The 23,864-nt window shown below is 41.9% G+C and overlaps 1 protein-coding gene across 1 annotated transcript in view; it reads right to left on the bottom strand.

The window, feature by feature from the left end:
• Nucleotides 1–5,143: 5,143 nt before the first annotated feature.
• vkorc1l1 (vitamin K epoxide reductase complex, subunit 1-like 1) overlaps nt 5,144–23,864 on the bottom strand; it is a gene marked incomplete at its 5' end in the record, with an annotated part of 34,232 nt that continues 15,511 nt past the window's right edge. The window contains 2 exons of the mRNA XM_084320217.1: nt 5,144–9,964; nt 17,344–17,453. Coding sequence (XP_084176343.1) covers nt 9,738–9,964; nt 17,344–17,453 — 337 coding nt within the window. The 3' untranslated portion in view covers nt 5,144–9,737. The remainder of the gene's footprint in view (nt 9,965–17,343; nt 17,454–23,864) is intronic.

A 23,864-nucleotide genomic window follows, 5' to 3' on the forward strand; every position in this document is an offset into this window, starting at 1 on the left:
TGCACTGCTGTAGTAAGGTGGAATATAGGTAGGGGGATAAACTATAACTGATAATAGTAGTAGTAGAAATCACTGGAGCTCTGCTTGCTAGTAGCTACCATAACCTACTGTACGTCATGTTTTCCAGCCTGAATGCTTAGACGGTAGGAGGTTGGAGTTCTGAGGTCATTACATTGGAAAATTCCCAGTTCCCACTTAACTTATTGGTGTACTACATTGAAGTCGCAACTAGGAAAAATGCAACCTCCAATTGGGAAAAATGCAATGGAACGGCCTTCAAAGTTACAGCCGGCAGGAACAATACTGACTATTAAGACTGATCGTCTACCGCTAGCAATATTTGTGTCAGTAACGAGCTCAGACTGTTCTGATATGCAGTTTTCTGACATCATGGAATCTTTAGAAGACAACTGAAGCTAGGGCCGGCTGCACAAAACACCCTTAACACTTCCAGTGCCACTGGTTAACATGGTAAAACGTGGTTGAATGCCGGCACCCACTTCAATGATAGCGTTGTGAACGCATAATCTCTGTCTTAAATTATGGCTATGTGTCTAATCTGCTCGTCGCTTATCAATGACTTGTTTGCAGTCAACATTGTCGAAACTGATTGTTTTTTAATCGCTTCATTTCCGTTTTATAGCATTTTGAAAAGCCCTCTTTTTCAAGGAAACTATAAAGATTCCGTGATAATCGGCATTTACTGGAATATTCTGGCATACGCAAAAACGTTGTAATTTTTCAGCCTATTTATGAATCGTTTTCAAATAAACGCTAGATTATCGATAGTATATGTGTACTTATGCACGCTATAGAAGCGGGCTGAAATATCGATTCTCATTTCCTGATCGCACACACACACACGCATAGGGCAAACGCTGATATCTCTGTGAAAACAGCTCTGATTATCCTAAGACTGGTAAAATAAATTCCTTACCTCAGATCAGATGTTATCCAAAAAGATTATTCCAATTCCTGATCGCCATTCCAAATATCGATCGCGTTTATTAATTCAGCGTTGGGTACTGTAAATACCTCGGCACGGTCGTGTAGTGGTTAACACTGTCGCCTCACAGCAAGAAGGTCCAGGGTTCGATTCCCGCTTGGTGACCAGGTTTCCATGATGCCAGGTACTCAGGTGGGGTATCTCCCAGGCCTTTCTGTGTGGAGTTTGCATGTTCTCCCCGTGCTCGCAAGGGTTTCCCCCCCCGTTAAGATAAACCCAATGGAAAAACATGCACAACAGATCGCTACCGCTGTGGCGTCCTTGACGAAGACAGACAGGAGCACTTGGATTGGTCCCCGGGGCGCGGCTCACGTTGACGCCCTATCTGCTCCCGGCTGCCCATGGGGGGAAGGACAACGGGATGGGAAAAGTGCAGAGAGACATTTCATCTGCGACTCAGTGCATGTGTGTGTGTGTTCCTGTGGGTCGCCCATCTCGCGTGTGTTAAAACTGCATGACAAATAAATACTTCTAGTCTAACCCCCTACCTATACCTAATCCACGCGTTTTCCGGGCCGGCGATCACAATGGATTCTTCAGTTGGCTTGACGGAAAAGTAAAATGAGGAAACTATGCAATATGTATAACTTGAATAAGTAATAAATACAGAAACATGTTTAACAATATGTAAATGAGTAGCTACATTTATTTTACATTACATTAACATTTATACGGTCTTTGGCCCTTTGAGGGCAACCATAATGCTGATGTGGCCCTCTGAAAATGAGTTTGACACCCCTGATCTAATAGTTATGTAGTCAGGTGCATTCCATGTGGGGAAATGGGAAGTAGGGAGGGGATACATAAACTACAACATTCATTTTGGACCAGGGGCGGCTAGGTGGCGCAGTGGACATTGCGCTCGTCACCAACGCAAGAGACACCGGTATCGAATCCGGCTGTCGGCGTTGCCTCCAGCTTGGGCCGGCCGTCATACGAACTCAATTGGCAGAGTTAGCGGGTGGGAAGTCGATGGGTGGTAATCTGGACGTTGTAAACAGCGACTCCTACAGGTCGGTTGGGGCGCCTGCACAGCAGAGACAGGAAAATGGCGGGGGCAGTGTGAGCCTCCCACGTGTTACTCCTCGCCAAATGAGAGTCCGCGCTGGCAGGTGAAAAGATGTGACAGGCTGCCTCCTCGTGTACCGGAGGGGACATGTGATGGGCTTCTATCCTCCCTACAACCGGCCAGTGGGGGGCACATGCAAGCAACGTTCAAGACAGGGGAGGGGAGAATTGGCACGGCTAAATTGGGATGGGAGAAAAATTGAAAAAGGAGGAGAAAAAGTGGACCACAAAACATTCATTTTGGACCTGCCAAAATGTTTTAAATTATAAATTCATTAATCAATCATTTCTTTGGGGGAAAAGCAATACTTTTATTCCGCACCTTTCTAAAAGCAGTTTTTTTTGTAATGATTATTCTGCATAGAAATTTTATATATACCACCTTTAAGTCTTCTCCTTAATTAAGGTTTCCTTAAAATGTTCACTTAAGCATTAAAAGGTTTTCTCCTTATCTTGGTCTTTATCTTGAGTCCATTAAAGTTAGTTGTTAAACCGTTACACAAAATACCATAGCAACCAAAGTAAGGGAAACAACTTGTTGAGGTACCTCTGACTCGATAGTACCGGCAACATGGCAGAGTTTATAGTCAAATGTACTTTTCAGCATGTGCTTTCTTTTATTGTATTCCTCCAATCTTATATTTTCCTCCTGTGACCAATTAGGTTTTCTTGCTTTACTTTCTTCTGCCATTTTTAATTTTCTTTTACTGTATACAGTTAGGCCAACTTTGTGAGACGACATAGGTGATGCTATCCCATGCGCACAGAGTAACTCGTTTTTTCCGCTGTAAAATCTCTCACTGCAGTAAATGCCTTAATGTTTTTCTTAAACTAAAGGAAATCAGAGGGATTGTGTGTAACACACGTGAGTTCCTCAGCTAAGAAGAAATTAAGCCTTACGTGTCATCATTAAGGAGAAAACTTGAGGTGTTCTGTGCAACCCTTCTTGTGGGAGTACAAGAGAAACTACACATTTTACATATCTATGGTTTCTCCCTCTGTATTTCTGGGTTAAACATTTGGCACTGAGGTTATAATTCCCATCTCCCTCAACTGGGAGCTTCGGACCTCTGACTTTGAGTGGAACACCGCAATTAGTCCCCGTCTGTGATGAGCTTGATTGTATTTTATGATGTCACACTGATGTAATTAGAGCTAGATGGAAAAGATGTTTCTGCCAGCAGCCACGCCATTTTCCGCAGGGATCAGGGTACATTTTCTAGTTTTAGTAATATAACGTTTACTTGAACAGACTGGTAGGAAACTATAAGATTTTTCTCATCCTAGTCTGACTCCATTGTGCAGCTCAAGGCGGTACATCCATCCGACATCAGACAAGAATATTTTATTTCTAGCATTGGGAGATAGTTGCTCACGTTAACAGATACCTAGGCTGGTAAAGATATGCCTCCTAAAGTGTCTAAACGGAAGTACATGAAGTACAGGCTACAGGCTTTCCGGTTTCGACAAAACAATTATAGAAACGTGTGAAGTGCACAATATTTCCTCGTTTAAGCCACTGCAACGGCTTTGCCTGAAGAATTTACTACATGACCGGGACGTTCTAGCTTGTTTGCCGACTCGGATTCGGGAAACGTTTGATCCGTTCGGAGGCAGCTTCCAGGGGAAGTACATACACCGGAGATTCTACCCCATAGACACTTTCGGCCGTAGTTCTTTACCAGGCTTTATCTCACGGAGATACAACTGGGAACGAGGTTAACCCTTTCACTGCCGCACTACCAAATGGTTAACCCTTTCACTGCGACAACACACGGAAGGTTAACCCTTTCACTGCCACGTGACAGAAGTTGTGATAGTAAAGGGTTAACCTTCTGTCGTGTGGCAGTGAAAGGGTTAACAGATAACAGTCAGTGTACTGTATGTAGGCCACGTGAATTGTGAAACAATGCTGTGTTCGATTATAACTCAAGAGGTCGGGAAATTCCGACTTCCTACTTTGCAAACTCGGGTAAGATTTCTCAACCCACAGTTCAAGCCTCAAGTCGCTGCTGTCGGGACAAAACCTCATAACTCCAAAAACCCAACTTTTCAGCAGATGAAAAAAACTAACACAGATTTGAGGGTGAATAGAGTTAGGAGGTTTAGACAGATGATCGGTTTAATGCTTTCCCATTGTTTAAACTTTGTAAAACCCACACACACATATGGAGGATGATCTACGGAGTTGATTTATATAATAATAAAAAAAAAAAAAAAAATGGAGTTATGAGGTTTTGTCCCGACAGCAGCGAAGTGTAATTTGACGCCATTTCAACATGGCCACCCACATCGCAATACGGTGAGGAAAAAATATAGAATTTATAAATATTGTATGAATCTTTTTTTTTATAACTTTTTCTCCTCCTGTTTTTTTTTTTTTTTCTCCCATCCCAATTTAGACGTTATGTCAATTCCCCCCTCCCTGGTCGTTGCTCGCATGTGCCCCCCACTGGTCGGTCTAGGGAGCCCTGAAGTCTATCAGATGCTTCCTCTGAGACATAGGAGACAGCCAGCAGCATCTTTTCACCTGCCAGCGCGGACTCTCATTGACTCTCACACTATCCTCGCCATCTCCCTCCCTCGCTGTGCAGGCGCCCTGACCGACCTGTAGGAGTAGCTGTTTACAACGACCAGAATACCACCCCACCGGCTTCCCTCCCGCTGAATCTGCCAATTGAGCGTTGGTGACAAGCGCTTAGTCCGCTGCGCCACCCAGCCGCCAAATATTGTATGAATCTTAACACATTTTTGATTTTCAACTTTGTATGCTTTCAGACCAATCAGCATACCAATATAACTAAGTGTGACACAAAGTTTTAGCGTGAGCATCTATGTTTTTCCCAACTTTGTGGCTTGAGGTCAGAGATACAGTAGGTTTCCCACTTCCCACCTCAGACCATAAACAGCATACTCCCTTAAACCGTATTTACTATATTGAGGGTTAAAAATGACAGAGGTGGTTCCAGAGGGAATGTTTTAATGGTAGACCATTTCCACGTGACAATGACAGTTTAAACTGTTCCAACGTTGTGTCAACTTTTGTAACAGTTTCCGATAAAACTGGATTTAACTGGTTTTTTCTGCACCCTCCTACCATTCATGTAACACATTTCCATGTAAGAAAATACAGCATTTTTAAACTTATATTTGGCAAATACAGAAGCAAACCTCAACAGTTTTCCTCCACAAACAAATTGAATAAAAATGTTACGCCGACACATGGATTTCTAGCCCTCCTCCCCCCATTTTTTTCATACTAAAATAACCCAGAATGTTAACAGTCTATACAGCTAAAGGGCATCGTTAAGGATGTGTGTGTGGTGGTGGTGGTGGGGGGGGGGGGGGGGGCATTACAATCTTGTAGTTTAATTAAACATGATGAGCTAACAAACATTTCCTAGCTAGAAAAAATAAATGAAGTGGAGTTTAGATCAGGGAGAATGGGAGAGAGAAAAATAATTATTCAACAGGGCATTTTGACTGGTATCTTTATATGGATATCTTTGCAGATATTGGATAACAAATCTTTGGGGATTACCAATGATCAGATGACATTTTAAAAGGAAGGCAAGCAGGAAGTGCCAATTACAGTCATCCTTCTTCATCTCACAAGGCGTCTTACTGTTGCTCTTCTTTGGCTCTGGGCCCAGTGATCAAACAGAAGGCACTTTTGATGGCATTGGTGATGCGACAAACATGGCAGTTATAAACCTCAGGGCCTAATTTCAACATTTATGAATACCGGTATGCAATCGTACAGGTGCTCGGAACAGGTTGGGAGTCATAACGGTATGTATGCTAATCAAATTTGACCTTTCATTTGACAAAAACTAAAAAAAAGTTACTTCTTGTCCAGTAAAGAAAATAATAAATAAAATAAAAGAACATACTGAAACCTTCTTGGGGTTTTGACTTAACATGCCATCCTCCTCACCCACCTCTCTACAGTAACTGGGATTAGACTGTTATAGGCTCACATATATGAATGCTATGGCAGCGTGGACTCAACGTTAGGCTACCAACTCTCGTCATATATTCTAAATAGTTGCGCAAAGGTCCCAAAATGGTTGCCAAAAATTTACAAACTGTTAACAAACTTCCTGCCATAGTAAACTCCAGGGACAGTTGTCACAAATATTGAGTACACACAGGTTTTCCCCCCCAAATGTGGATGACAAAACAGTGTAGTTGGTAATCTCTAGGGCTGACCTCGACTAGTCGAATAATTGACCGAAAGGAGCCGTAGTCGACTGCCAACCTCTTAGTCTAATGCAAACAAATTAATAAAAATAAGTATAATCTTTATTTATCATTCTTTCCAAAAGCAAAGAGGCCTAGAAGCGCGGCTAACGCTAATGGCGCTCATACCAGCGAGGCTAACTGCCTAAGAAAACGGGCACAGAGGCACTGAAAGAGGATTGCACCCGTCTAATGAACACACTAGACTAGACAAATGTCAAGATGTATCCATCAGTGGACCAATTGCATGCTTTTTCAGAGGACAAGAAGCCTTCAGTTGACTCCTTCAGACATTAAGCACCTCCCACAGCCCAAATGGAATGATAAAAAAAATTATAATAATAATATTTATATATATATATTTTTTTTTTGCACAGGTAGTCGACTATCGGCAAATTTTGGCCAATCAAAGTCGAATATACAAATCCTTAGTCTGGGACAGGCCTAGTAATCTCATTAAGTGAGTTGGACTTCTGGTTCAAACAGGATAATACTGTTTTTAACAGTATTTTAGTGACTGATGCAGAGCTAGGATCTGATAACACAACTGTTTACCTCAGTCTATCAAAGAGCATAGGTTTACCGGACGACCAACACCGGTTCCTGACAGGCAGCGAGCGAGCGAACTGGAGACGAAATCGCGCGCGACACTGTCCTGATATGACGCGGCATGTGTCCGAGTGTGTGTGTGTTACCTGGAAGCACAGGGGCAAAGCAGCCTGCGATTCTCAACCAATAAAAAGTGTTTAGGGGCGGGACTCGGCCACGTCATTCGCTCAACTAGAGACACAGCGAGCGAATATTTGAGGGGTGAACGACATCGCTGCTCAGTTCGCTGTCGCTCGCGGCAGGTCAGGATAGTCTGATTGAAACTAATACATTTTTATCACTTTTTCTCGCTTGCTCGCGTCGCTCTGTCAGGAAGGGGTGTAAGGTGGGGAATGTACCGGGGGAAGAAAATACAGTGACTATCGTGTTTCTCCATTTTCATATACCATGAATGACTTGATACGTTTATCACAGGAAGTACGTCACCAAAATTCTATGTTTTAACATCTGCCATCGACAATAACTTCTAACAGGATTTGCATTCCATGACACGCACATGAAAAGACATGGAGACTATAGCAGCGGTGGAAGTGGAAACCGTTTAACCGACTGATATTAAACTTGCACCAAACGTATCGATCTAAAATGGTATCTGTGAGATTTGTCCCAATGGCAGATATATATGGTTGAAGCCAGGACATCATTTGTACCATGCATTTTTGAAAAGTGAGAAACTTTGCAAACATGTACAAAAAAAAAATCAGTGTATAGTTTGGATGGAAAAAGATGGTTCTAAGTTCTATGGTACCGCAGGGTTGGACACCAGAGATCCAGCGGGTTGTGGTTCTTCCACACATGATTAGACAATACTGCGAGGTACTGGTAAGGCCACGAGAGCCGTGGTCTTCCTTTTCATACCCTCGTCTGTCTGCAGTTCTGTATCACTCATGATTTGGATCCAAGATCACACACGCCTCCACACTAAAAAAAAAGAAAAGAAAAGGGAAAAGAAAAACATCTTCCTCAATAAATAGAGATCCGGAGCCACGGTACCCACTGGTAACGAGGCCCGGCAGAGACCCACACATCTCCACGAGCAGATACCACAACCTACCAATATGGCTTAAGAGTTCATCTTGGTTTTCTTATCAAACAAGCATCTTACACCTTGTACACTTATATTGTTCATTTATATCCAAAACATAAATGTGTATGTGTGTATCGATTATTGTTCACATTCTGCAAGTTATTTAAGTTTGAGAACACCTCCACCTAAAATGATGTAGGCATTGAGGGGCCCAGACTCGAGAGCTTGGAGGGAACCGGAACACTTTGCGTTAAATGTGCAAGACGTCAAGATGCTTCCGCCCACCAAGCGATCTACCCTCCAGCAGCCAATCACAGTTTAGCAGCCTGTGCCACCTTGTTTTTAGACTCAATTGGAGAGGGTGAAACACTATACTGGCATTTTAGTTTACAATTTTAGTAAAATAAAGCCTCGGACCTACAACAATGATAGGCGACAAAAAAAGAAAAGAAAAGGTGTTACACAACATTACATCCCTCCCAAAAAAATAAAATGTTAAAGAAATAAAAAAAATTAAAGTTATTCACCTCACACTCCTTTAGGCACATAAGTCTTCATGGATCCCACTTGTAGTGTGTGGTGGTCAGGAATGCTTTTCACACAAAACAAAAAGAAATACAAGACGGTGGGGGTGCTGTTATGGAGAGTAGTCTTGGCATTATGAATCTTTATGAATCTCATGTTTTGTTTTTTTGACCTTTGTGACTTCTGACCAGATGAGACGGTGACCACTTACAACAATGAAATCCACACAACTCTGAACAGCATGCCTGACCTGGGTTTGCAGGAAATAATTTGTCCTACACTAAACCGCAAACACATCAGACTTATTCACCAAGATGGTGACTTAAATCACTTTTTTTTGTTTGTTTGTTTGTTCCAAATTTGTTTATTTAATTCCCTGTTTTGTTGGTATTTTTTTTTATTTTGTTTTTACTTAAAAGTCTATGTCAACACTAACTCACAATCTAGCCTGAAATATTGCCCAGCAGTTATTTACAGAATTGAAAAAAAGAAAAGAAAAATAAACTATAATCTGATCTACAAACAATTCCTCACATTCTCCCAAGTTTGTTTTAGTGGTCCTCTTCAAAAAAACTAAAACAAATGTGCTATATAAAGTGTAAACATAAAGAGGGAAAGGGCAAAAAAAAAAAAAAAAAAAAATCCTTACGATGCAATAGTTTTCGCCCGCCTCACAGAGTCACTGCATCGCACGATGACCTAACGACTGTGCATGTCTCATTCTTCTCCAGGTTTTTAGTGCAGATCCACTGTGCAGGAATAGGACCGTCCTAAACTATTTCAAGTAAAAACACCTTTTTTTATGTTCCGCTTTTCCTCCCATTTTCCCGATCCATTTTGTTCACGAGGGCGGTCCTCCATTGAAGATATCTATCTCTGCTCGCTTGGGTTGAATGGACCCCCACACACACACACACACACACACACACATACATACACACACAGCCCATTCCTTAGGTGAGGAGAATATTGAAGAAAAATTAAATTAAAAGAAAAATGAGAAAAAAAAAGATTTAAAAAGGGGGGGGTGGGAAATCACTAATAAATCCTTCCGTGTTTGCAATCAACAATGAGATGGCCCCAACTTTTTTGTCTTTTTTTTTTTAAGTTAATTTTCTTCTGGTTTTCTTTTCTTTTTTAAACACACAGCAGAATAAACATTGGAAGCAAAGTCTCCTGGTGGCAAGTCAAATGTTCAGAGGTCACATTTCTTTTTCTTTTTTGTTAATATTCTTCTTGCCGCGCGTCTCTCTACGTCCTCTAGTCCTCCTTGGCTTGGAGCTGCTGCTTCCAGGCCTCGTTCAAGTAGACGAGTCGCTTGTAGTTGAGGATAAAGAGAATGAAGTTCAGCGCGTATGTGGTGATGCAGATGATGCACAGGTCCTTCAGGACGAAGTAGAGGATGTATCCCAGGTAGAGGGAGCCCATCACCGACAGAATGGACGTCGTCATCAGGATAAGGGCGGCCATTGCGCTGACCGTCATTCCTAAAACACAAAGACGCATACTGTGGCTTAGGCAACTGATGAAGACGCAATAAAATACACACATTCCTGCGATAAACAAGCACTACATAGACGGGCAGATTTGCCTGGGGGACTATGTGGGAGGGGACCGCCCCTTGGGAATTACTTTTAGTACTGTAGCCAGGTAACATTTATGTCTTGGATAGAGGATTGTCTTGTGATAGAATGGGAGAGGCTAGAGTACCATAACCAAGAACGGTAAAATGAAGAAAAAAAAACATTGTAAAATAATTTATAAAAAAGCACTACATAGCACTTCCAGCTTGAAATATAGGTAAGAAAGAAAACATTATTTGAACCAGTAACCCATAATGAAAATGGAAAAATCTTTAGAAAGGAATGCCACCCATTTGAAGAATTCACACAATGTTATTGCTGCGGCCCGGGACGGTTCAGTCGGTACAGTATTTGTGAACGCGCACCACCCTCAGAGAGAGAGAGAGAGAGAGAGAGACCCTCCCTGGGACGGTTCAGTCGGTACAGTATTTGTGAACGTGCACCACTCCCAGAGAGAGAGAGAGAGAGAGAGGACCCTCCCCGGGACGGTTCAGTCGGTACAGTATTTGTGAACACGCACCACTCTCAGAGAGAGAGAGAGAGAGAGAGAGAGAGAGAGAGAGAGAGAGGACCCTCCCTGGGACGGTTCAGTCGGTACAGTATTTGTGAACGTGCACCACTCAGAGAGAGAGAGAGAGAGACCCTCCCTGGGACGGTTCAGTCGGTACAGTATTTGTGAACGTGCACCACTCTCAGAGAGAGAGAGAGAGACCCTCCCTGGGACGGTTCAGTCGGTACAGTATTTGTGAACGTGCACCACTCTCAGAGAGAGAGAGAGAGAGAGAGAGAGAGAGAGAGAGAGGACCCTCCCTGGGATGGTTCAGTCGGTACAGTATTTGTGAACGCGCACCACTCTCAGAGAGAGAGAGAGAGAGAGAGAGAGAGAGAGAGACCCTCCCTGGGATGGTTCAGTCGGTACAGTATTTGTGAACGCGCACCACTCAGAGAGAGAGAGAGAGAGAGGACCCTCCCTGGGACGGTTCAGTCGGTACAGTATTTGTGAACGTGCACCACTCTCAGAGAGAGAGAGAGAGGACCCTCCCTGGGACGGTTCAGTCGGTACAGTATTTGTGAACGTGCACCACTCTCAGAGAGAGAGAGAGAGAGAGAGAGAGAGGACCCTCCCTGGGACGGTTCAGTCGGTACAGTATTTGTGAACGTGCACCACTCTCAGAGAGAGAGAGAGAGGACCCTCCCCGGGACGGTTCAGTCGGTACAGTATTTGTGAACGCGCACCACTCAGAGAGAGAGAGAGAGAGAGGACCCTCCCCGGGACGGTTCAGTCGGTACAGTATTTGTGAACGTGCACCACTCAAAGAGAGAGAGAGAGAGGACCCTCCCTGGGACGGTTCAGTCAGTACAGTATTTGTGAATGTGAACGCGCACCACTCTCAGATAGAGAGAGAACCCTCCCATCGGTGACGTCACTAAGACCTATCTCAAACCCTGCCCTCTTTTCTTGATCCTCCAATCACAACTGTCGCTTGCCTCGGACAGAAGCAAGCGACAGTTGTGATTGGAGGATCAAGAAAAGAGGGCAGGGTTTGAGATAGGTCCATTCTGGGGCTGCTCCACAGACAATGAATGGGACTCTGACCTTATGAGGTCATGAAATGTTTGTGTGAGCTTACACTAAGGCTGTCCCGTGTCCCCGAAGCCTGTTTTTGGGATTCGAACTTCGTCAGGGTTTTTCGAACGAACGTTCGAACCTTCGTTTTTAATAATAAAAGAAATTTCAAATTGTTATATCCTCGAACTAAATCCTCAATTTGAATAAAGTGATTAATGATTAAATTAGTCTTTTCTTTTTTATTAAATCAACTTTCCAGCCCCAGCCCAGGGAGAAGCCCCAGCCCAACTAAATCAATTAAATCAACTTTCTTTAATGAATATTTCTTTTAATACTATAATATTAGTGTAGCCTAATCTTTATCTGCAACCGTGAAGAAAAACCCCATTGGTTTAAACAGAATTAATAGGATTTCTTTTTATAAAAAAAATTTAATTTGAATTAAATAAAATAAAAAAATAAATTCGAATTTTGATTTAGAATTCAACTGCCAACGTAACGAACGAAGGTTCGAACGTTCGAACGTTTGGGCTCAGCCCTAGCTTACACCCAAATTAGGTTTATATTATAGGTCTCTGAACCAGAAGTAAAGCCTTGTGTGGGTGTTAAGTGCTCACACAAAAATGTTATGGCCTCATAAAATCAGAGCCCCACATAGTGTCTAAAACAAAATGGGGGAGGGGGGGGGGGGGGGGGGGGGAATTACAAACGTACGTACGGTCTTTTACTTTATGCACTTTGCTAAGTAATCTACTGTGCCTGCCTATATTACCACCTACTACGCTATTGCCAATATGTCTATACTACTTTGAACTCAAGTTCAACACCGTTTGACAAACAATATCACTTACCCTTAGCTGCCAGAGATGTACCCTTCCTGCTGACTTGTTGTACAGAACTTGTAAGTCTCTTTGGATACACACGTCAGCTAATTTACTAAATGTAAAATCAAATGTAAATGTCTATAGAGCAGCCCTCTGAAAAAGGCCTCTTGTGCAGGGATACCAGTGGTGGGCGAAAATATCGACACAGTATAGTATCGCAATATTTGCGTGGTGATACTGCATCACAAGGACGCCAAGTATCAATATTTTATTATGCAAAAATAAATATATATATTTTTTTCTTTTTTTTGTATAAGGAAGTTGCATTGTTCATTTCAATACCTGTAATAGTACAGTAGTCCACACACACGTGCAACTTGGAATATGACTGTAATACAAACAGTTCAGTTTGTCAGGTACATGCAACACAGAATACAATCTGTCTGCTTGAGAAAATCCCATTTGCTGCAATAAAAATTATTGAAGTGAGATGAACAGACTGAAAACTTTATTTTATTAGATAAAACATGTTGACAGTTTTACTTGCAGTTGAAAAAAGGTAATAAATCGCAATATATCAAAATATTAATATCGCAATATATTTTTTATCACAATACTATCGTGACTTAAGTATCGTGATCGTATCGTGAGGCCTCTGGTGATTCCCACCCTAGAGCAGCCCTCTAAAAAAGGCCTCTTGTGCAGGGATACCGTTCAGCATCATCCTGGAAGTAGGCACAGTCTCACGTGAAGTTCCCCTTTTTATAAATCCTAGACTTTATGAATGAAAAGATATGTATGCATTTCTAGGTGCTTGGAAAGAGGAACACCTCTGCAACTAAGTCTAAGTTCAGTCTGAACTTCTAGAAGGCACAATTGTTTTGTGCATGCACACCGTTACGTTAATAGATCTGGGGTCTTATCTGCTGTGTGTGTATATATATATACAGACTGTATTTATAAATATAAATGACCGCTAAAAGACACCGTCAAGACTTTAAATCCTCCTGCCTGTCCATCTAGTAGGGTTCAGCCGATACTTATGAGGACAATAGACAATATATGGGGCCAATATTCAATTGCATGAAAAGGGGACATTTTACTATCAAGATGTACAGTGACACAAACACAAAGCCGCCTTCAAATGAACATAATGGTTAATTCAATAACTTGAAAAATACAAAACATTTTAACAAAACATTTTTAAGTGCATGGGAGTTCCCATCGGGCAAACTGAACAGAATTTTTAAACAGTGTAAATAAATAACCAAATCGTAAAACATTTGAATGATAACTTAAAATGAACTTGTAGCCTACTTGAATGACAACTTTCTCTTGTTGGTCAGATATTTTGGATTCTTGCCAGACAGAGGGAGCATAAATGTAGCTTGCCAAAATATTGCGAAACTTTAAAGGAAAACTCCAACATTTTGGGAAATTAGCTTATTTGCCATCTACCCTGGAGTTAGACAAAAAGATGCATACCTTTTTCTTCTCTGTGCATGCAGTAGGAGTAGGAAGACGTTGGGAACTAGGCTAATGGAGGAACCTGATTGACGCTAAGCTAGGCTAACGGTGCGCGTCTTCCTACTCCTACTGCATGCACAGAGAAGAAAAAAGGTTTGCATCTTCTTGTCCAACTCCAGGGTAGATGGCAAATATGCTAATTTCCCAAAATGTTGGAGTTTTCCTTTAAATATCAAATATTGCAGTAATTTTCCCCATCAAATTATAGAAAAAAATGGGGAGCACTATTTAGCCCGTTTCTCTTTTTTGTCAATTTTTTTTGTAAAGATGGCATGTACAAATGTCACATTCAACATGTCTCCGCATCCAGCCTATCAGTACCTAGTTACCTACCTCATAGGGTACGAGTAAAAAGCAGAGAAATTACACTATCAAGACACAGGCCACCCCGCCCCCCCCCCCCCCCCTCCCTATTTAGCCCCTTTCTCTATAAATCTGCAAACTCTGTGTGACTAAATGGACTGCACTAGTTTAATTTGGTATCACTATTTTCACTCGGCATGAAACACGCATTAAGATAGAGCTTGCAAAAGATGGTAAAGCAGATATTCCAATTTCAATATCAACCGATACCGATATTTTAAAAACAACCAATATTGGCCCGATATATCGGCAATACAATACAATATATCAATCCATCCCTACCATCTCCTGTTAATACGTGTAGTGGGAAAGGACACTCCACGATAATATAACGTTCATTTGTACGGGCCTTTAAGGTCAGTCTCCCATTCAATATCAAAACTACGCAGCTCCAAGTTATACAATTGGTATATCATCACAGATTTGAGTTGGGGAGGAGTTCTTGGGCTGTCCCAAGGCTCTAGGAATATTGTGAATTCTTAAATTGAAGCGGTATTCCGCTTTTAATATGGAAATCTTAACCCACTGCACTGGGCAGGCAGTTTGGCTTCACAGGGCCTGTGTTTGTGTTAAGGCAAAAGAGCGTTAACTGCTGTGGGTAAAAAGAGCCTCTTGTTCGATGCCAGTACCAGGTGGCTGCGCAGGCCCACAGGCCCGGCAGCGTGGTGTGACTGACTCAGCAGAAATGTGCTGCTACTACAAGGACAGCCGGGAAGACATCAAGAGAGTGCGACATATTAGGAAAAATAGCCTTTCAAAAGGGAACAAACCCCAAAGTAAAATATTTAATCTATAAAGACATTGATGAAACATTAGAGTCTAAAGATTAAAAAAAAAATTAAAATGTTTAGCCTTTGTTGCCATTGTAAAAATCTGACAAACTGATTAACATAACATGTATCGGACTGATAAAGCACTTGCTAAATCGCATACCATGTCCATGTAGCATCCTGGGTTTCAAGCCAGTCTTGCCAACTTTGTTGCATGTTACCCTCTCTCTCCTATGTTACACTCTCCCTCCTATGTTACCTCTCACTCTCCACTGTCCTTACTGAAGGAGATTCCCCCCCCCCCCCCGCCCCCCCCCCAATCAAATCCAATGAATGTTAGCTTTATGAACATGAGAGTTAACATAGTGGAGCTGATTTTCCCTAGGCGGGTTGGAATTGGAGGCTAAAGTCACATTTGAGACATTTGACGTTCAAATAAATAACCCACTTTGTTGCCACTGTTTATTCATAACCATCTCTATTTTAAGCGTGTATGAAAAGTCATTCTCGAGTGTAGCCGCCACATAGCAAAATTAAACTGGCAACACGAGCCATGCACATGGAGAGGAATGTGCGACAGCGTTTAATAAGTAGGGCTGGGAGAGGTTAGAGGTATACCGAATATTACATCCACAAAAGTGTTTGACAAGCCATAATAGTTCCGTTTCACATGGTGACGCCTCAGGATCTGACTAATACCTGGAATACTATTTATTTATCCTTTATTTAGCCAGGAGGGACCCATTGAGATACAAGATCTCTTCTTCCAGGGAGTTCCTGGTCAAGACGTCAGCATAAGTGGTTTCACATAATAGAACACATACAATACGTACAACAAGGGCTACACAAGGGAAAGCGTAAAAAAAACAATGTTTTGCAACTTTCGTTGCATCGTGTGACATTGGGTTTCACTCATTCACTTCTAAATCAGCTGGTGTGAATGAACCGTCCTCTGACTGCACTATGGTCTGAAATGTTGTTGCACTTGCCTCGTCCTCGCTGTTTTTCACAACTCTGTTTTATTTAACTTTCACTTTCTCCCTCAGTTGCAAAGCACGTTTGGGGTGCACGTTCGGGGTGCATGTTCGGGGGGTGCACGTCCGGGGGGGTGAACGTTCTCTGATCAGAACGTCAACTGCGCAACTGTGAGTGGAAACGTTCTAACACATGGCGTGAAGAAAATAGGCTACACAATTATAATTATTATTTACAAAATAATTGCATTGCTTTTATTTCAGATCACATAACACAACAATTGGAACATAAACAATAGGCCTAAAATAAACAGGATACACACACTGTGACGCAGTGATCAGTGATGCGATTGCGTCACCGTGGTAACTGCGCTAGCTCTATATACAATACATATTTTATTTTATTTTTTATCCACTTTTTTTCCCATTTTCTATATTTTCTCCCATCCCAATTTCGTATCATCCAATTCAACCCTCCCCTGTCACGAACGCTGTTTCTTGCCTCCCACAAGCCGGCTGCAATGTGGACTAAGTCATACATAGCACAAGTCCCCTCCGGTACTTGAGGTAACAGCAGTCGCATCTTTTCACCTGCGCAGCTCGATCTCTCAGTGGCGAGGAGTAACGCGTGGGAGGCTCACGCTGCCCCCGACACTTCCTGATTCTACTGCGCAGGCGCACCAACCGACCTGTAGGAGTCACTGTCCACAACGCCCGATCCCCACCCATCAGTTTCCCACCGCCTAATACGGCCAATGTGTATTAGTACGGACAAACAGCTAAACTGAAAGCAAATGTGGAGCGCTGTATATACAATACATCTTTATATAAATATCCGTTTTATCTAATAAGATACAGCTTTCAGTCACCTCACTTCAATAATTTTTATTGCACCAAATTGTCAAGCAAAAATAAAATATATATATAAAAAAACATTTTAATCTATACCTGGCATCAGTGTATCTATACGATATCGCTAGGCAAAATATTCCAATACTATGCTGTATCGACGCCCCCCCCCCCCCCCCCCCCAGTTGGTTATGAGCCAATAGCAAATCTATACTGGTGCCGTCCTTTAAAAAGACACTTCCCTCCCCAGTCATGTCTTATCTGACTTGGGGGAGGTCAAATAAATATAGAGCAGGCAGAGAAGGTGAGGGTGCAAACAGAAGCATGACTAGTAGGGACACGTGTCACTTTCAATTCTCCATACTGAGCAGATCACACACACCACACGCCCACATCACACTCTTACCTAGTAGCAGTTGGAAGACATAAAAGAAAATTCCATAGACACTGTTTGGCTGGTTCAGTGCACTGTCGTTTCCAAAAATGGAGCCCAAGAGTCCAAAACCTCGACCCCACCTGAACAACGAGAGAAAACACAAGTGGCTACATTATAATATGAAAGTTGCGACCTTCATTTCAACAAGGGGGGGGGGGGGGGTGTAAGAGTGGGAAACCAAACAGAGGCGTCATAGTAGTATTGAAAGCAGAGGTACAATTCCATTTGCCAACCCATAATGTGCATGTTGTACTTTGAATGATAAAGGCATTAACTAGTTGGAAGATTTCACCCAATTGACCATACTCACATGGCGGCAGGGCTCGTAATTGTGACCGAATTGGTCGCATATGCAACCGAAATTGTATGCGTGCGACCTCAAAATATAATTGGGAGCATTCGTGCAAATAATTGTTCTGGTGTGTATTAGTGTGTCAGTAGACTAGACTACTCTTAGATTTTTTTGAAACTTTTAATTACATTATTTTTGAAAGCATCTTCATGGTTTAATGCAGACATATGTTGCAGGGACTATTATAATCATCATGTTGGCGTGACTGTATGCATCAAAGGGTTAAATCAAGCATTTTTAAGTGCTTTAAAGGAAATGTCAAAATACTGTGATGTATATCGTAGGGCTGGGCGATAAAACGATAACGATAACTATCGCGATAAATTATTTCCTCGAAATAAACATGAAACGTGGTCGCAAAGTTTCGATATATCGATTTTCCAAGCTTGGATATGAGCACACGCACTAACAACCAATCAGTGAAGGAGATGGCCGACAGCGGAAGGAGACCCGGAATCTAGGACTCCAGTAGTCAACAGGCTGGCTAGGATAATTAGCTTGCACGGCGCTATTTTACAGTTTACCTGCCGAGTTGGTGTGTGTTTTGAATTCTGAGGGTAACTGTTATAGTAGTGTGGGGTATACGGTGGACGTCGTTGCAATGTATTGGGGCGGAACAGAGTATTTTATGGTCATATTTAGTACATTGTCATGGAATACACCCTTGTAAACGAGGCTGGCTAGGATAATTAGCTTGCACGGCGCTATTTTACAGTTTACCTGCCGAGTTGGTGTGTGTTTTGAATTCTGAGGGTAACTGTTATAGTAGTGTGGGGTATACGGTGGACGTCGTTGCAATGTATTGGGGCGGAACAGAGTATTTTAGGGTCATATTTAGTACATTGTCATGAGATACTCCGCTTGCTCTGGCTAACTGCTAACGTGCGCGGACTGATGACGACATAAACTCGACTCGAGACATTCGCAGCAGCAAAACAAGTCTATTAATAGCCCGTCCATCGGCGCCGGGCATAAAAAGTTAATTAAACTTGACAGACATTATATCGACGATAATAATCGATAGAGTTATATGAAAATAATTTTATAATTTTATCGCGATAACGTTTTTGGCCATATCGCCCAACCCTAGTATATCGTGACATAGCCAAAAAATATCGTGATATCATTTAGAGGCCATATCGCCCAGCTCTACGCGGTCTAGCGGGTGTGCATATTTTTTAATACAATATATAGATATTGAATAGAATTAAAGTCCTATTTGTTGCCTGTCGATTGTCGTTTCAGGCGACAAAATCCGTTCAGCGGTTCTCGAGTTACATGCCAATATGTGATGTGTGCGCCGAAGTACACGGCAGACTTTTCTTTTTTTCGAATACAACCCGCGACTCCCGAGGCTCTACCTCCGTCAATCATTTGGCGATCTCTAAAATTATTGGACAGGGTTGTAAGTTGTAACCAATGAGTCTGGCTGTCCAATGATACCCCAAGTGGGAATGAGCGAATCAGGGATCTCAGTGAAAAGTCACAAGCACAAACAGGAAGAGAAATTTCCGCGGAATGCATTGGAGTCGATGAGGAAATGGTTTTCTGCAGACTTTTTTTTTCCTTCTCACTATTTTACCAAGATCGCTCCTAAATAATCACAAAATTTCTGAATGGATTTTCTATGAGATTTGGACAAGTACTACACAAGACTTCAGGCTATGGGCCCAGGGTGTTTTCTCAGCCATACCAATTATTTTGGAAATACTACTTCTGGGCTACCAACTACTACAGAAGAACCTGAGTAACACGTTTTTCTACAACTCAAGTTCAGACCTGTGTTACTCTATTTCATTAGCACTCAAAATTTATTATCTTTATTGTATCAACTACAGAATGTCCTCTTTCAAAAGAGACCAGGCTCATGCATGTGCTATAAGTATAAAGTATAGTATACTATTTTGGTTTGCAAAAAAAGTATGCAGTCCTCAAGTTCAAGTAAAACAATTGCCACTTTTGTGGGTGCCTGTTAAGAGGTTAAGATATATGGATTGTGTTACTTATATTACAACAATCTCTCACTGTACAAGGTATGCTGCCTGGCTGCCACTACTGTATATTTAGCTGATCCTGCCAGTCACTGGCAGATATCAGTCAGGTGGCTTCATAAGAGATGTTCATCAATCAATGTGTACACTCCAGGGTTCCACAGTGAGTTCACGATAGAAATCTTTGCAGGGAAGATATTACAGAACCTTGATAAACACAGGTCTAAAGCCTGCAGCATACTGTACTTATAGCTTGATTTTAAACCCAATTTGGACATCCTGGTTTATTTTTAATTAAGATTGAGCGGAGTCTGACTCAATAAATACCGACCACGGTATGATATTTGACACATTTCTGATGTCTTTACAATTGTCATTGTGCTGCTTCACTCAAAAGGATATTTCAATCAAAATGTTCTCACCCAGAATCTTTATAATACAGCTGCTAGGGGACAATTTTTAGATCAACTTAAGACGAGTGCAAAACCGCAATAGCTGCAAAAGCATTCACACACACACTTGACCTACCTTCATGCCAAATTTCAGCCACCAAATTGACCGACCAACCACCCAACAGTGCGAGCTATAAGAGCTGGTGGTCGCAGCTAAAAACAAGCACATAATTCATGTAGGTGCTCTCAAAGTAGCATTGAGCTTTTGGAAGTGCTGTAAGTGTTTTGTAAGAGTTGTAAGTGCATCTTTACAGTGAAGCTCGCTACCGAGTCCAATGATGTCTCCCACAGAAGTGTGTATGACAAACGGTTAACAAGTTATGAAAGGGGGCATGGCTAAAGTATAGGGGATGGGGCACAAAATCGTGTGCAAGTCTGTGAATGAATCTGGAAGTTGTGCAGAATGTGCGCCTTTTAGCAATAGGCCACTCCCATTCCCACGTCCCCTTTTAGCCAATTGGCATGAACACACACACGACCTCCATGCCAAATTTCAGCCTCCTAGGGCGAAAACTGTGGCTAGAGAGTGATGATGGTATAGTAAAAAACTAAAAATCCATGACCTGAATCTTTGGTAAAGGCCAAATGTTTAAAATGATGAGGCAATTGCCTGAAGCAGCACACTGAGGAAGCATCACAGGGGTAGCAGAGATACTGACTGAGCTTCCAATATTTGGACAGTGAAATGAGATGCTTTGGCTCTATACCTTATCATGTTGGCTGCTGTAACTCGAGACAGTGACTATGAGATTAAAGGTAGAATCTGTAATGCCGTCAAACAGTGACTTCCCATGTTTGGTATTGCATTTTGTTTAAATTTTTTAGTTTCGGTCTGCTGTGTGGGTCTGAGTTTGACTTAATTATTATACAATGAATTTCTCGGACCGCAGAGCCCGAGGTGCCCCCCCCCCCCCCCCCCCCCCCTATCCCCACTCAAATCCAATCCCACGCATAGACCAAAACTAAATATATCAAGTCAAGTCAAGTCAAGAGTTTTATTTGTCACGGCATACAAGTATACAATGAAATGCAGGTGGTCTTGCCCGCTAAGATGTGCAATACAGTAGTACAACATATAATAGAATCCAATAGACAACATTGTGCAATAAACAGGTAACATAGTGGGACATCACGGTATTTGTACATAGTTATTTACAGAGCATGAAGGACATGCTAGGTCCCTAGGTAGTGCAATACAGTTACTATACTATTTTTAAAGTGACCTTTCTTTGTGGCCATAAGTGTGGGCGTGTGCAGCATGAGTGAGTGCTTTCTCATGTTAAAGTGGCTGCTAGTGTGCGAGCGTGCACAGCGTGTGTGTCGTGTGTGTGCTAATGTGTGCTTGTGTGTGTAGGGTTCAGTGTTCTGTGACCCTCAGTGTTCATTGTTAAAGGCTCTGATGGCCTGGGGGAAGAAGCTGAGCCGAAGCCTCTCTGTCCTAGTAGCTGGTGTTCGCAGGCGTCTACCTGACCTCAGCAGCTGGAACAGGCTGTTATTGGGGTGGTGAGGGTCTTTCATTATTCTGCAGGCTCTGGATTTGCACCTCTTGTTGTATAGAACCTGCAGGGGAGGTAGTGCAATACCCGTGGTACGCTCGGCAGAGCGCACCACTCTCTGTAGGGCCTTCTTGTCCTGTGCCGTGCTGTTACCATACCAGGCAGTGATGTTTCCAGTCAAGATGCTCTCTACAGCTCCGGAGTAGAAGGACTGGAGTATCTTCCCCGATACTCTGAACTTCCTTAACTGTCTCAGGTGGTAGAGGCGCTGCTTCGCCTTTTTTACAAATGTGTCTATGTGTGTTGACCATGTCAGATCCTCTGAGATGTGGACCCCCAGGTACTTAAAGCTGCTCACCCTGTCCACGGTGGCCCCGTTTATCCTCAGGGGTGTGTGTGTCTCCTGCTGTCCTCTCCTATAATCCACGATCAGCTCCTTGGTTAAACAAAGTGCAATACCAAGCGGTAGGGCTGTCTTAAATACTTCGAAGCTTCGAAGCTTCGTTCGATGGCACAAGCTTCGAACATTAAAAAAAAATCGAAGTTTAAAAAAAAATATATATATATATAAATTTTTTTTTTCAAAAAAAAATCTTTTCAATTATTTTTTTTTACTTCGATTTGTGTGTGTGCGTGCGCGTGCGCGTGTGTGTGAACTACCCATCCCAGTTAGGACAGCCGAATCCCGTCCAATCTTTCGCCGTCGACTAAAGACTCACTTCTTCAACCATTATCTGAAATGATTAAAAAAAGAAAAGAAAAAAAATCTAACCGTGACTAACCTTACTGTCATGCACTTGTCCTAATAAACTAACCTACACTGTAACACGCAACACTTTGATGAACATTGTTACTCAGCTGATAGAGTTGTACCCTTCTTGCTGTCTTGTCGTACAGAACTTGTAAGTCGCTTTGGATAAAAGCGTCAGCTAAATGACTAAATGTAAGTGTGTGTGTGTGTGTGTGTGTGTGTGTGTGTGTGTGCGTGCGTGCCTTGTAGAATTCCACACATAAGAAAGAAAGATACTGGGATGAATAAACAAAATAGGAAATAAAATGTAGAAATGCATGCAATACATAAATAAATATGAATCTCCATATATGAAATATAACATTTAGATAAGGTGCTACTGAGATGTTTTGGTGAGTTCTTTGTTTTTTTGTGGAAGTTGCCCTTCTTAAAAATGCATGATGAACATTCACTGATAATTGGTCTGTAGTGGAGTCTACAAGGTCTACATTGCCGGACCATGTAGAATCCGGACCTTGTAGACTGACATAATTCTGTGCATAGTTTAGTCTACACAGGCCATATTTCAAATAATCAAAATCTTACTTCATTCATCTTAAACATTCTTGATTTGGGGGATTGGTAGTTCCCATGAAATCTGAAGTTGTTCAAACGACAACAGCGATCCACCTTGAATTAAATCACACAGCCGAGTGAAACCTTGTAGGATGCGTCACAGTCACGAAAGGGGCTACTTAATTAATTAATCCAACCCACTTTATTTATAGAGCACATTTAAAAACAACAAAGTTTACGAAAGTGCTGTACAAGTCCTACAACATAAGATAAAAAAAAAAAAAAATTAAAAAAAAAAAATAAAAAAAAATATATTTTTTTAGAAGCTTCGAATTAAAATCGAAGCTCGGCCCCGAAGCTTCGATTGCCAAAAAAAGCTTCGAAGGTCAGCCCTACCAAGCGGTGCTCTTTAGCCTAGAGGTCGCTGTTTGAGAGCAATACAGAGTCTACCTTTAAGTACAGTTTAAGTACAGTTTCACAGTGCCGAAAGTATGCCTTTGGACGTATAACAGGGTTCCCACAGACATTTTCCAAGCACTATTTTTCATTTTAAAAGGGCATTTAAAAGGATACAATTCACTTTTAAATGCTGTTTTTTATAGAATCGGATCCAATATTTATGGCTTAAAAACTATTTTCGATAATTAGTTACACTTTAAATAAATAATTTTGTATCATGGATGAACAAAACTTTGATTGATTTGAATTTCAAGGACTTTTTAAGCACCTTGTTAAAAAATTTGCTGTTCACTTTAAGTGGACCATGGTCCCTTTAGATCAATAGTCCGTTTCGTTTGTACAGGTGTGAACACAAACCGAACTATTTTGAGGACCAAACAACCGAACCATGGTCCTCTTGAAAAGTTGGAACTCTTCGTTTCAAAGTGGACCATG

This window comes from Notolepis coatsorum (genome assembly GCF_963971535.1).
Source record: "Notolepis coatsorum genome assembly, chromosome: 8".
Taxonomy (NCBI): domain Eukaryota; kingdom Metazoa; phylum Chordata; class Actinopteri; order Aulopiformes; family Paralepididae; genus Notolepis; species Notolepis coatsorum.